The sequence below is a fragment of the Danio aesculapii genome, chromosome 8 (assembly GCF_903798145.1).
Source record: "Danio aesculapii chromosome 8, fDanAes4.1, whole genome shotgun sequence".
In the NCBI taxonomy this organism is placed as follows: domain Eukaryota; kingdom Metazoa; phylum Chordata; class Actinopteri; order Cypriniformes; family Danionidae; genus Danio; species Danio aesculapii.
The window spans coordinates 34,781,512-34,796,419 of record NC_079442.1 but is presented as its reverse complement, the minus strand read 5'-3'; the positions used below and the strand labels follow the sequence as shown (position 1 = coordinate 34,796,419).

The window sequence follows — 14,908 nt, the reverse complement described above, 5'->3', positions numbered from 1 at the left end:
CTTCAACAAATTATGCAGAGCTACATGTTTACCAGCACTTGGTTGTGCTGCTTTGACAGAGTGCCTGTCCATTTGTTTATCTGAGATAATCCTTTAAACCCTAGTCTGAGGGGCTGTCTCAGTTTCAGCCCAGACCAATCACAGCTCCACAGGTCTAACTGGGGCTACAAAATCCCCTTCTCCCATTAGCTGTCCTTGACACATCTGAAGCACATACTGTCTTTTCACCTCTATGTATGAATCCAGAGGAAAGAGAAGTAGTCTTTTTTTTAATAAAGGCTTTTGGTTCCTCAAAAGAAACTTTCAGAAAAGGGATTTAACATCCAAACTATTTTTTCTATTATAAAGAACATTTTGTTGAATTAAAAGGTTCCATGGAAGTAAAATATTTTACATTGATACACTGTACAAAATGATTAGTTGAATTTACTTTGAAAAGTGAACAAACAGTTTGCCTTAAAATTAAGTGAATTAACTATGCACATAATTATTAAATTTAAGTCAACTTAACAGTTCCAAAATGTATTTATTCACTTTTTATGTGAAGTCAACTTGTCACTTTTAAGGCAACAGGTTCTCTCACCTTTTATAAGTAACTAATTACTTTTTATAGTCTAGGGGTGGAGAATCAAGTAAACTATTTATCACAGAATCTTCCCCAAAAAATCATGATTTCTAATATTATTTTATTAGCGTTAAAGCGTTAGAATTATTAGCGTTAAAAAATTTTTGACAGTGATTATAATAATAAAAATGTTTGAGCACTAATATATTAATTATAAATATTTTATAGATATATTATCAATATATCACAAAGGTAAGAAACATCATGTACAGTAACACTGAAATTAAATTGTCACATAATTACCTTTTTTACTTAAAATATAATAAACAAAACATTTCAATTCTATTTCAAAACATTACTATTTTATATTTTTCTCACTATTTAATTTTTAAACATTACTTTAAACAATACTTTTTTGAATAATTTGATTCAAATCGGCAATTTAGTTGTTATGATCTGTCTGTTTAACCACTTAAAGTGTTTTATATTCAGCATTTTAACCCTTTAAGGTGCACTCCTTGAAAATATTTTTTTCGGCCCACGTCTTGTATTGAATAATATGCTGACACAACTCTGATAAATAGTAACAAAGACTATAGAATACACAAGACATGTATCTTTTTTAAGTGGGGAAAAGTGTAACGGTCAATATGGTGAATAAAGCCCCGCCTGCTAGTAAAGGAGCCAATCATCGATTTGATGTTTTCCCATTCAGACAGAATGCCCGAGCATACTGCTCGAGAGGTGTTTCAAAGATGGCCACTGAGTGAAATGACTTGCCTTAAAGGGACTTTGATTGTAATAAGCAATTAAAATAATAATGATAACCTATGGATAAAAGGTCAACCAGGTAGTATGATGCCTGTTAAACATTTTTAATTTAATAATTCCTTTTCATCCTATGCAAAACATTGTTTCCTGATTTAATCCAAGATCCACAATTTAGCTGCCATCATATCTTTGATTGTTTTATAAATTGAAGAGACTGGATGCAAAAACCTCTAAATGCCATCTGAAATGTTCTTCTAAAATGAGCATTTTTATCAGGCTCCTATGTGTAGGCTCAAAGAATTTATTTCCAAGGTCTTTAAAGTAAAATAAATCAACATAAACAAAGGAAGCTGAGAAAAATGTTCATTTTCGACTGAAATTTCAGACGGCACTTAGAGGTTTTTACATCTGAACTCTTCAATTATTGTTTCTCTATTATTTTTTATTCTACTTTCAAAGTAGGCCATCTGCCATTTTGTGAAGGGGAAGTACATCATGTTTATATGATAAGCCCTGATCATGTTTTCACACTAGAGTTTACACCCTTAAATGCCTGTGGATATTCCTGATTAATGAAGATGGTATCTGTGTCTATTTATAGACCAGCAAAGTCCAAAATATGCATACTGTCCTAATTAATACATTTATTGGTGAAGGCAGGGAAATGCTGGATTGCAGTTGATCATTTGAACACTTATAATGTTACTTTTTTCCTTTTTTCTTGCCAGCTTTGCCTCCAGTTTTTGGGGGCTCTTCATCACCCTCTTTCCCTGAGGCAGCTTTAATCCTCTTCTTGCCAAGTGGAGTCTTAGCATACCAGTTCTGAGGAAATAAAAATATATGTATTGTAAGGGTTTACTTTTCCTTATAAAAAAAGTAATGCTTTACAGTCAAGTTAGCAATCAACGTGCAAAGCCATGCTATCAGACATTTAGCAGACATGCTAACAATCAGTGACTACACTTACTTTTAATGCCTCTTCTTCTTCCTGAAACACAGGGTCGATTCTAGCAAGCGGAGACACAAATTCTGAGGCAGTGAGCGGACGTTTGGGAAACTGCTGAATCCGCCGTTCAGTCAAGATGCTACGCACTACCTGCACCATGTGACCTTGCGTGTATCCATCAGAAATCTTTGCCAGAGAGCTGAGGTCCAGGTCACCGGTCACTTCTCCTCCGTTCTTTTTTATCAACTCTTTCCACATTACTGAGAAAAAAAACATGTGGAAAACTAAAAAAACCTTTGATATTAGGTCACATTTTACAATAAGTGTTCATATGAGTTAGTTAATGTATGAACTGAGAATGAACAGCTGAAATATACAGCTTTTATTAATCATAGTTCAACATTTACTAATACATTATTAAAATTTGTACTTGTTAACATTAGCTAATTCACTGTGAGTTATTACAGAGTATATACAGGAATTAGTGAGTGAATTCAATACCTTTTAAGACCTTTTTAAGACTCTTTCCATACATTTTAAGAGCTTAAAACCACTTTAGGTTTCAACCGGAAACACTGATGAGATTTTAACTAACAGTATATTTACTAAATATTAATGTAAGAAATGAATCCAAAATTAAAACATTATTCATATACTGAATAAAAATCTATTAGATCTAGCTAATTCAGCAGATTGACACCTATAGAACTCCAAAATAATGGTATTGCCTTGATTACTGCAGTAAACAAAGCAGCATAATGTCAAATCTAGCAGGATTTCATTGATTTCATAAACTACACAGCATCCTGATATTCGCAGATTTCATTTAGGCAAACTTTAGTATACAACTATACAATGCATAATCAAAAATCATATAAAGTTGAATACCTTGTATTAATAAATACTGTAATAAATGTATTATTTATCATTTGTTCACATTAGCAAATGCATTAAACAACATAGGCTAACAAAACCTTATTGTTAAGTGTCATCTGTTGTTGCTTAATTTCCTTTAATATATTTAGTTCAAGTGAGTATGACTTTTTTAAAAGGTAAATAATATTCAGCATGGATACAATAAATGAATGACACAGATTATTTCAATTGCAAATAAATGCTTATTTATTAATAAAAACAACCACAGTCTTTAACAAATAAATAAAATAAAATAAAATAAACAGTTTTCAACATTTACAATCAGGGGTGGACTTAGTGATTTGGGGGCCCTAAGCAATTCCAGGTATTGGGCCCTAGCATTGAAACTCAAATTACTCTTTCACTACAGATATATATTTTTTCTCTGTAGACTTTTTTTTTTTTTTTTTTTTTGGTAAATAAACTACATGTTTAAAAAGTATTTAAATATATATATTATATAAGTATATAAAAATATTTAAAGTATATTTTATATTTTAATATTTAGGCAATGTAAAATTAATGTAAAATTAAATGCAATAAATTCACTAATTAAAAACAAGTTCACAAACTAACTATGTCCAGTTAATTAGACATTTTTGTGATTCGATTTTAATATAAACTTTTAAACAAATTTAATTTACAATCAATCAAACTATATCTTTCATATTAATTGAATAATTGCTGTTTGTGAATCAACTTTTCAATGGGAAATGCTATTTGCATTGAACAGGCCCTCTCTTAACAAGCTCACAGCGTTTATCATCTGACAGGTGTTTGGTCCAGAAAGCAGGATCATAGCTTGTCTTATTTCTACTTTTTTCCCAAATGTTTTCCAAACTCTCCCTCTTACCTACCTCTACCTCAGCTCTACTCTGATCGCTGGAAGACTGGCGGTGTCTTTGAACCGCTCACACCTTGCACATATGCAGTACGGAAGAAATGTTACGTTACATTTCTCATGGGGGCCACCAGTTTTGAAAAGAAGTAATAATGTTAAAATCTTAACGGTTATAGACAGATTTTACAACATTCATTCATTCATTTTCTTTTCGGCTTAGTCCTTTTATTAATCCGTGGTTTCCACAGCGGAATGAACCGGCAACTTATCCATCACATGTTTTACACAGCGGACGCCCTTCCAGCAGCAGCCATCCATACACATCCATACACACTCACTTACACACATATACTACGGACAATTTAGCTTACCCAATTCACCTATACCACATGTTTTTGGACTTGTAGGGGAAACCGGAGCACCCGGAGGACCAGGGGAGATTTTACAACATATGATAAACGTATAAAACAACCATATGATTAATATAGGCTTTTTTGTATTGGTCTGGGCCCCTTAATTCCCCAGGGCCCTAAATGGCTGCTTACTCCCCTGTTCACAATAATATGAAATGTATCTTGGGCATTAAATCAGCATATTAAAATGATTTCTGAAGGATCATGTGATACAAAAAACTGGAGTGATGGATGCTGAAAATGTATATATTAATTTATTTATTTAATAATATATTTTATGTGCTTTAGCACTTATGATTTGCCATTTTACTAACAAAATATAGAAAATGAGCTTACCGTATCTGGATGCATAGTCTGGTCGAGGTATGAGGATGATCTTATTGTAGAATTTGCACAGAGATTTCAGGTCTGCGCTGTGTGGATCACTTGTTGTTCCTACTATTAAAACGCAATCTTCTCCTCTGATGGACTTGAGGATTTTGGGCAAATCTTTCTTCAGTCGCTTTGGATCTAACTGTGTATGCACTGGTATTAAACTCAAGGAATTAACTTGTTAAATATCATTTTACCACAACATCTTTTTACCTCTTTCTCCTCTTTTGGTACTTTTTTGTAAAACATCTTCTCAGCATCTCCGATCCAAATGACAGAGGGCTGCATTAGTCTGGCAACCTATAATGAGTACATCAAAAGATTCATATTTAGCTAGGGAAAATATCACAGATTTAGACCAATATGGGACTAAACTTCACCTTAAACACCAGATGCAGCATCATCTGCAATCCGTTTCTACCAGGGTATTTTTTAGCCACGTTTAAAGGTGACAGGTCAAACAGATTGGCTCCGGTCTCCTGACAAATAGCATGAACCAACATTTTCTTACCCACTCCTGAAGGCCCTACAAGCAGGATAGTCTTCACCAGGGGAGACTTCTCATGAACTGCTTGGGAGCCTATAATAGAAAGAATTTTTGGTAATGCTTTACTTAAAGGGTCATACAAGCTTTATAATTAAGATTTTCAGGCATACTTAAGACAATGGTCATTAGATGTTAGTCATTCAGTTATGTCATTTCAAATGCAAAGTTTACATTGTTCAAGATGTCTTAGTTAAAAAATACATAAATCTGTCATAAACATGATTGTGCCATGTATTTTATAACAGCGTCATTTATATATATTTTTGACCTCAACTACAGTGGTACAAATTGAATTGGTCATTAAAATGTCATTAATTTAATATTAACAACGCTGTTATACAATTATTTGACAGAGTATTGACACTTTCACTGAAAACTTTTAACGACCAATTAATTTTGTTCCACTGAAAAAAAGTGATTTTTCCAAAAATTCATGACAATTATAATGGCCTCATGACAATCATGTTTATGACAGATTTATGACAAGTTACGCTTTCTTGGTATTGTCAAGTTGTGATGATGTATTTGTTTGTATCAAGTTTTCATAACAAATACATCTCAAACAATGTTTTCATTGCATTTAATATGACATAACTAACATGTGTCATGTCATAATTATAAAAGTGTCATGAGTTTTATTTATAACACACCTTTAATTAAAGTGTTACCAAAATGTTTTATTTGATCCATTTGATTGGCCAAATTGGTAATATATTGCTATTTCATGCTGAAGTGCCCATTTTCTAAGGAAAATTATACTAAATCCTGAGCAATTCCTTTTCTTACCTAGTGGTAAGACAGCATAGAGGGTTACAACTTGCCGAACATCAGATAAAGATGGCATAGGCTCAATGTCAGTCTGTCGTAGAGTTGTGCCAAGGTAGCTATAGTCCCCTATAATAACAGAGCAGATGTGTCCAGGTATGTTATATTGGCAGCACATATGATTTGTAAACTGTAAATATAATTATATCAATTTATGAACTTCTTAAAAAAATTTTCAAAGCTGTAATATGTATGGGGATCATATAAAAATATATAAATACCTAGATAATCTTTTAGTTTAACATTCTCTGGCTTTTTTACCAATTCCTGTTCAACTAGCTCTTCAAAAAGTGACTCGGTGGTCCTAAGAAAAAGGAGATTGATTAAATGTTAATACAATATACAGTGTAGTGCACTGCCATTCAAATGTCTTTAAAATGTTTTTTTACTGTTGTTATTTTATGTTTTAGGTATATTATGCATGCAATGATGCATGTATAAAGTATACAAAGTAAAAAAACATAATATTGTAATAGTTTTTACAGTTTACACCTATATATATATATATATATATATATATATATATATATATATATATAGGCTGATTGTTATATGATCGTTTGGAAAGCATTCTGTTTTTCTGTACAAATCAACATTACTTCATTTTAAAAACAGTTGTGCTGCTTATTATTTTATGTAAACCATGAATGAAAGCAATGCAGAGCAGTTTTAATGACTTATTTCATATTTTAAACTTAATAAAAAAGCTGTAAAAATAAATAAACAAACCTATCTGCTGTAAGATCTTTGTCCTTCTTCTTCCTCTTTGCGCTTTTTGACGCCTTCTTTTTCTTTGTAGAAAGAAGCAAAATGTGCATAAGGGTCAGTAAAATAAGAATAAACCATATAATAAATGTATTAAGACCATATGCATAAACAAGTTCCTTTTCTTTAGTGTGCACTGTGTGTCTCCAGTGTTATCCGATAAATTCATGTAAACAGAAGTGATTTACTGTACTTTTGCGGCACCCTTGACCTTTCCGCTTTTTTCTTTATCCACAGCCAGCTTCCAATTAGCCAGTTCCTGTCTCATCAGTTCATCCACCTGAACAAGCAACAAAAACCAGCATCTCTTAAAGCCAGGATTAACGTTATAAATTGACAAGGATTGTGAGGGACACGTGGCCTTAACTGCTTGATCTCAGGGAAACTTTCAAAATAAAAATGGCAGCAAATGAAAAATAGCACGTACAGTTTAACAGCAGTCACTATCTTTTACAACAAGCCACCATTTACAAAAAGACATCACTCACCTGCTTTCTTATTTCCACCTCAATCTCCTTTCTTTTGTCTTCCTTTATCAGCTCCAGCTCATGTCTTTGACTAAAGTTCTTGGACTCGTTTCGGTTTTTCCAAACCTCTGCAGATCAGATGAGATAGTCACACCCATTCTCTTGAGACTGATATGATTTTATTATAACAGAAAAGTGTTTAATTCGTCAATTTTCCTTGCCAGAAAATGTCTTGTGACTCCTCTCAAGATCTGACAGACAGGCAGAAGGCAGCATCTTCAGTCCGGGCTCTTCCTCCTGCAACAATACAGTTATATATTATTTTAGGGATAAAGTTATCACAGAAAAAAAACTGACAGGCATATCAGCAGCCCGACTCGAAGCAGAATGCTGTTGTTTAAGACTGAAGGGCTTTATTCTGCAAAAACAACCGTCCTAGATGTACTTTATTCCACTTATTACACAGCTACTTGCCACAAAAGATAAAAATTAGACACAAAACGTTGTTCTGAGCTGTAATAGTTTATTAAGTCTTTAATTAAACACAAACTTAACAGAAATTAAATCAGCTGATGGAGTATACGCTAACCTGCGCATTATTCAGACACAAGATGGCGCCAAGCAGTCAAAAACGCAAAGCTGACTGAAACGAAACTGGCTAAATAAACCATAGACTAACCTGCTGTATGTATTATAAATTCAAAAGATGGCGCCAAACAGTCAAAAACTGCTAAAATAGTAGAATGTGGATGTCAAAAATCTCTAAAAAAGTAAAATGTGGATGTAAGCATTTGGATTTGACCATATTCACTGTTGATCAAGGTGATTCAAAGTGTTATTTAGCCGTTGTTATCTTGAGATAACATACCTTGGAATATTGTGACAGACAATCTGAATCGAGTTTCAGACAGCAGTATAATAAATGATATTTTAAATACATACTTTTTATGTCTTTTTAAATGGCATAATTGAGGTCCTCTGCTCAATTCTTACCTCATCTTCGATTTTGCTTTTCTTTCCTTTTTCTTTGGTGTCCTCCTTACCCTTTGGATTTTTATTGGCATCTTCTTCCTCCTTTACAGCCAGTTCATCTGCCAGCTTCAAACCAGATATTGATTTTGTCAACGAAAACATACAGTAACAAATGCTTGATGTAGTATGTAATGACTTTATTTAATCATAATCATAATAGACTAAATGTATATAGAACATCCACACGTGTAATTCTACTAATAAGGATTCGGGATAAATGAAGAAAGTTTTAAATTATGCTTCTCCTACATATTTAAATACACAATTTAATAGAATAAAATAACAATTTATAATAAGTACTGAAAAGTTTTAAGTGCTGCATTTATATTGTTAGAATTGTGTCTGTTTATTAGTAATTAAAAAACACACTTATGTCATATGTACCATATTTTACATCTCTTAATTCTATCTTAATGACTATTAATAAGTGGTTTACTTAGGCAAGTCACAGTTAATTGTTTGTTAATAGAGAAGAATTGTAATTCAACCTCAAATTAATTTGAATGAATGATTAAATGACTGACATTAATGGATGAACCTGTGTTTTGAAATAATCTCTTGAACTTATGATTAAATGATATATTTGTAACAGTTATCATCTACTGGGGTTATGATGTAATGATACAATCTTCATTTGAAAAGTTCATTTCAGAAGGTGATTTACTTTATTTTGATTGATGAATAGACAAGTGTTTAGAACAAATTGCATAGACATAACAAAACAACTGTTTTATATTTAATTAATCTATTTATTATTATTAATCTACATCTAAGCCTGTTCTATATTTAGTTTCGATTGAAAATGAATTTATTAATAGTCACATGACAATTTGTTTACCTCCTCAGGTGTTTTCTCTGCGAATATAAGAGCTGATCCTCCATCCTCCTCCTCTGGGTAGTCAGGAAATGAGCCTGTTGCATCACTATTCACAAGTACTCATGTTAAATGTTGTTAAAGATGCTAAAAGACAATAAAATTGAATAACAATAATAAAACGGATTATAATAATGACAAGAGATCGCAATGACCGGCACTCTATGAACCACTGTCGAATCTGATCTTTCATAGTCTCTTTCATTTCTGAGCCCTCCACTTCCCTAAGCTGATGAATAACAGATCCAATGGATTTCTGATAGTCATCCTCGTGTTCTTCTTGTCTAGTCCGCCTCATGGCCTTATTGTTCTGGGCAATCAGCTCAGTTTGGGATGGATAGGATAGTTTTGGATCCAGTGCCTAAAAATGGCAAAACCAGAGTATGACATGAAATGAAACAGTATTAGAGTTCCATCTACTGGTGGCAAAGTCAACATGTGGGCAAACATTAAAGCAAATATGTTAATGTGCTTTTCATGAATGGATGCTTTAAGCAAATCAAAAGTAACAGTTTAATTAAAATCAAGATGTAATTCAAGATATATATAATGTAATTCAATAAGTTTATATATATATATTATAAATATTTTAAATGTTTCTTGAATCAGCATTTTAGAATGATAATTTAATATTAGAATGATAAAGAAATAAACTGCATTTTAAAAAGTAATTTTAATTTTAATAAGTAATGTATAATGTAATATATAAAAATAATTATTAAATTGTTAATTAAAATAGTACTAATATGTAATCTAATTACAGTAATAACTTTATTTTGAATTAAATGAACGCAGCCTTGTTGACATTTTTTTCAAACAATTTCAACACATTTGAATGTGCATAATTCCTCTTACCATTCCAAGAAATATCATTTCCTCCTCACGTAACCTTTTTGTTATTTTTCTTTGCATGAAACCTCTCCACACCTAAACAGAGATATTAACAGCTGCTACTGTGTATAAACTATAATATAATCATGTGTTATAATAAAACAGTATACTGTACCTTCTGGATGCAAACTGCAGCCTGGTCAGTACTAACTGTCTCTTCTTCAGCTCTCTTTTGTCTCTCAGAGTCTCTGTGGATCTCTCTCATGAACTTTGCCCTCAGTCGACCTTGCCGTGCTCTTTCAGCCACTTGAATGACTTTAATGGCCCTTTCCAGGGTCAACATCCGCATCACAGGAGGCTTGGAGAGGCAAGAGAAGTCATGTCAAGGGGACAAACATCCTCATTATTGTCATTTATGATGAAACACAATAATCTGAACTCACTCCTGACTTTTCAGTGACATCCATTTGGTTCAATATAGCAGCAAACATTCTCTCTCTATCCTGCAGCACTTTATTCCGCTCACAAATAAAATACCTGGGAATTGGAATCTCAAGGTCCTCCTTTGACAAATACGAGATTAAAATGATTATTTATCATTATAAATACACTCATAAAATCCATTAAAGTTTAAGAAACACTCTATTGAAACACACAGGGGTTAATTTCAGGTCTTGGATGATGTCGTCCATATAGTGGTACTCTGAAAATTCTTTTTCCACCATTTCGTTCTTGAGCTCCAGAACACGGCCCATAACACTGTCCAGCACCTGCCTAATTACGCGCCTCTTTTGGGGGTGAACGCTTAGGTCATAGGCCTCTTCCAGGTGCCTGAAGATCTGCACATAGCGAACATAGAAGGTGGCGATCCTTTGGAAAAACACCACTCTGTCTCTCTCAGGGCGAAGAGGCTCTTCTGGGAGTTCTTGAGGCAGCAAACAGCTGAGCTCCTCATGAGCTCCAGACCAGAGCGAATTGTATGTGCTGTTGGAGAAAAACTTTTTACTATTTGAAATGAATAAATGCAAACACAAAGCTTTATATATAAAATTAACAGACCACCTGAAATTTTATTTGGAGTTGTTGATTTGAGTAAAAAAAAAGTATTTGTTTTATTCTACAAAGGTCTTATAAAATAGATTTCAAATTAAAAATGTCATCAGAAATAATGAAAGTCATATATTAAAATAAAAGCAGCTACTTAAAAACTCTTTAACTACTATAAAGCATACAATACCTGAAACATACAGTGCCTCATGTTATTTAATTTGTTATAACACGAGACACTTTATGTTTGTAGAATTACTGATTCAGAAATTCTCATAATATAAGTTATTGTATAAGTCAAGTATGGCATTTTATAGCTATATTCTTAGAAAGCTTACGTCATTTACTGTGATTATAAGTTAACCCACAAACCTGTGCGACATCGTTGATAAACTAAACTCTTCCTTAGTGAGCCGGAGTTACAGCACATTTGTGGTTAAAATATTCATAGTTAAGAACTAAAGCTCCACTTCGGAAGAAAAGTAATGCAACTCAAATGAATCATTTTTACGGAGAGTCGTGTTCATAGCTGACTAACTTGAAACGTTGTTGTCAAGCTGTTTCTATGGTAACGCTTACGCACAACGGAAGTAGATCAAATTACGGTGATCAGCTTCATTATCTGATAGACATTTCAGTACACGATGGTGTTTATATATAACGTTACAAATGATTACTACTAAATGAGGGTGACAGTTTAAGGTAAAAAAATGTGTTTGTAGTATTCTGTATCATTAATATATAAATCTTTGCTTCATGATAGTTGATTGAAATATCCAGTAAACAATATAACTTAAGAATGTAATGTAATGGAATACAATAGGATATTGACTGTTGACAGTAACGAAGAAAAGAAGAGGAACAACTAAAACCCTTTAAATTCGTCAGTTTATAAATTGGGAGATTTGTTTATTGGATTATGGGTGACCCTAAACGTCATATAAATTAATGCGACTACAAACAAAGTCGTTTTATAGTCTCTGTTGTAAATTACTGTAAGGAGAGCGAGCTATGCTTCCTGAAAATGTTTACACCTATGGTTTACACTTCGAAGTTGTAGGACTAGCAGTTCGTACAAACTAATTTTGTTACCGTGTGGTAATTTAGGAACTGCGTTTAATAGTCAATACACCGAAGAATTCAACTTTATTACAAGAGTGAGAGAATAAACACTATTAATTCAAAATATTATCTCGAAACTTTCAGGAACATACAGTTGAAGTCAGAATTATTAGCCCCCCTTTGAATTTTTAGTTTAATTTTTTATATTGCCCAAATTATGTTTAAAAGACCAAGGAAATTTTCACAGTAGGTCTGATCATATTTTTTTCTTTTGGAGACAGTGTTTTATTTCGGCTAGAATAAAAGCAGTTTTTATGTTTTAAAAATATTTTAAGGTCAAAATTATTAGCCCCTTTGAGCTATATATTTTTTGATAGTGTAAAAAACAAACCATTGTTATAGAATAACTTGCCTAATTACCCTAACCTGCCTAGTTAACCTAATTAACCTAGTTAAGCCTTTAAATGTCACTTTAAGCTGTATAGAAGTGTCTTGAAAAATACCTAGTCAAATATTATTTACTGTCATCATGGCAAAGATAAAATAAATCAGTTATTAGAAATGAGTTATTAAAAATATTATGTTTAGAAATGTGCTGAGTAAATCTTCTCTCCGTTAAACAGAAATTGGGAATAAAAATAAACAGGGCGGCTAATAATTCAGGGGCTAATAATTCTGACTTCAACTGTACATGCGAGGTAAGGTGTAGTTTAGAAATACACCCCTTGATGTCGCCAAACACAATATTTTAATTGTGTTTCGTCCTTAACTTTGTTTGAGGAGAGTTCACGAGGCTTTAAATAATAGGACCTGTGGTGCTAAGTAGTCTACAGCATTCCAATAATATGTCTGAAGTATTAGGTCAAAGGCTATATCAGGTCATGTTTCACTTTGCTTCGTACTGCAGTGTTGAAAATGCAGGATTCCAATGACATTGGCAAATAATGTGTGAACTTTAAAAGTAAAGCTTAGCCTCAATTGTCCTCATGCAAACCTGAGATTTACTGAAATATCTGAACTGATTATTATTTCTGCTCAAAATAGCAGTATGAAGATATGTGTGTGTCTTCATGTCACACTGGAAAAATGTGATTTCCTTCTAATTCCCATATGAGAAGCAGGTTCAATGACATTCCTGCAAGAACAACAGCTGAATGAAGTTCACTGAAAAAAAATATTCAAAGACGACTCCTTAAATTTTCTAAAAAAAAAAATAAGTTAAGTGGCTGTAAACAATTTATTTGGGTTGAATTTAAACAAATTAAGTTGAACATTGCTACATTTAATTTGTTTAAATTCAACACATAAATTGTTTGCAACATTTTTGCAGACATAATTTCTTTCCATTTTTATATATTTTTAGTTTATTTACTTTTAGCTTTTTATTATTATTATTATTATTATTATTATTATTATTATTATTATTCATAATTAATAAATACTGCCATTACTACCATAACACTAAGTATTTCACAGAACAATAGGGTTTCTTTAAACAAAACTTAATAAATATGTTTTTTGTTTAATGAATGTCACTCAGCAGTTCAGACTTTAGGACTTCATTATAATTTCTACTTTTAAATTCATATAAGCTAGAACACTGAAAGAAATGATGTCTGCAAAATTTTTGCAAACTATTCATGTGTTTAATTTTAACAAATTAAATTTAGCATTATTCAACTTAATTTATTTGTTTAAATCCAGCCCAAATAAAGTTTACAATCACTTAACTTGAAAAAATTTAGTAAATCCAAGGAATCATCTTTGAATATTTTTTTTCTTCAGTGTAGTCAAAAATGAATGTTTATTGATGCTTTCTGTTTCAATAAAGTAACTTTAAACTAGGATTTTCTGTTAAGTGTTACATTTTCCAAAAGGTTTTTTAGTAAAATACATCTAAAATTGTTATTTTAAGAAATTATTACATTTGGGAATTAAAAAAATGGTTCCTATAGAATTGCAGTAAAAAACAAAACAAAAAAAACTCTATTTGAGGGGGAAAGCTTAAGGGGTAGTTCACCCACAAGTGTTTCTACACCTTCATTGGTTTTCTGAAGAACACAGGGTATTTTGAAAATTGTTGGAAATTATTATCATATTCATTAACATTTAAAGTGGGGGGTTATGGAAAACAGTGGCTATATGTCAGAATCTTTCAAATATCTTCCTTTGTGTTCAACAAAAATAAGAAACAAACATGTTTGGAACAAGAGGAGGGTGAATATGATGGCAGAGTTTTAAGTGAATTGTCAATTTAAAGAGTGAAAGCTCTTTCAAGTTTGTTTTCCAAAATTTGAAATATCATTACAATCACACATTGCATCTAAGCTGAAGTCCAGATTTTAAGGACATGACCCTTGCAAGACCTTCTCAGACCCCCGAGGGGAAACACTGGAATATTAAGAAGCTTAGAGAAATAATCAACGTTCAACTGGTTTACATAAGCCAGTTTGAAACAATGTGAAAACTCATATGATATTTAATTGCTTAAGATCATTTAAACCAGACGACTGGTCCATGTTTACGAGACAAAACAGTTAAGAAACCTGGCATTTATGCGCTAAGCGTGTAATACCAGCACAAAGCCAAGTGCAAACCAGAGTTGGGAGGTGGAAACATGCGGGGCTTACCAGGA

The 14,908-nt window shown here is 32.3% G+C and overlaps 1 protein-coding gene across 1 annotated transcript; it reads right to left on the bottom strand.

Annotated features, from left to right (window-relative positions):
• Positions 1-1,965: 1,965 nt before the first annotated feature.
• Positions 1,966-11,693, bottom strand: zgc:153738 (uncharacterized protein LOC558115 homolog). The gene is made up of 19 exons (XM_056463829.1): positions 11,584-11,693; positions 10,821-11,148; positions 10,608-10,727; positions 10,340-10,522; positions 10,189-10,260; positions 9,489-9,694; positions 9,298-9,382; positions 8,421-8,525; positions 7,649-7,724; positions 7,449-7,555; positions 7,154-7,240; positions 6,925-6,986; positions 6,417-6,499; positions 6,157-6,264; positions 5,204-5,403; positions 5,037-5,123; positions 4,788-4,965; positions 2,304-2,542; positions 1,966-2,158 (listed from the first exon to the last, which is right to left on the bottom strand). The coding sequence occupies exons 1-19, from the start codon at positions 11,592-11,594 to the stop codon at positions 2,039-2,041; spliced, it is 2,457 nt and encodes an 818-aa protein (XP_056319804.1). The 5' UTR covers positions 11,595-11,693; the 3' UTR covers positions 1,966-2,038.
• Positions 11,694-14,908: the final 3,215 nt, after the last annotated feature.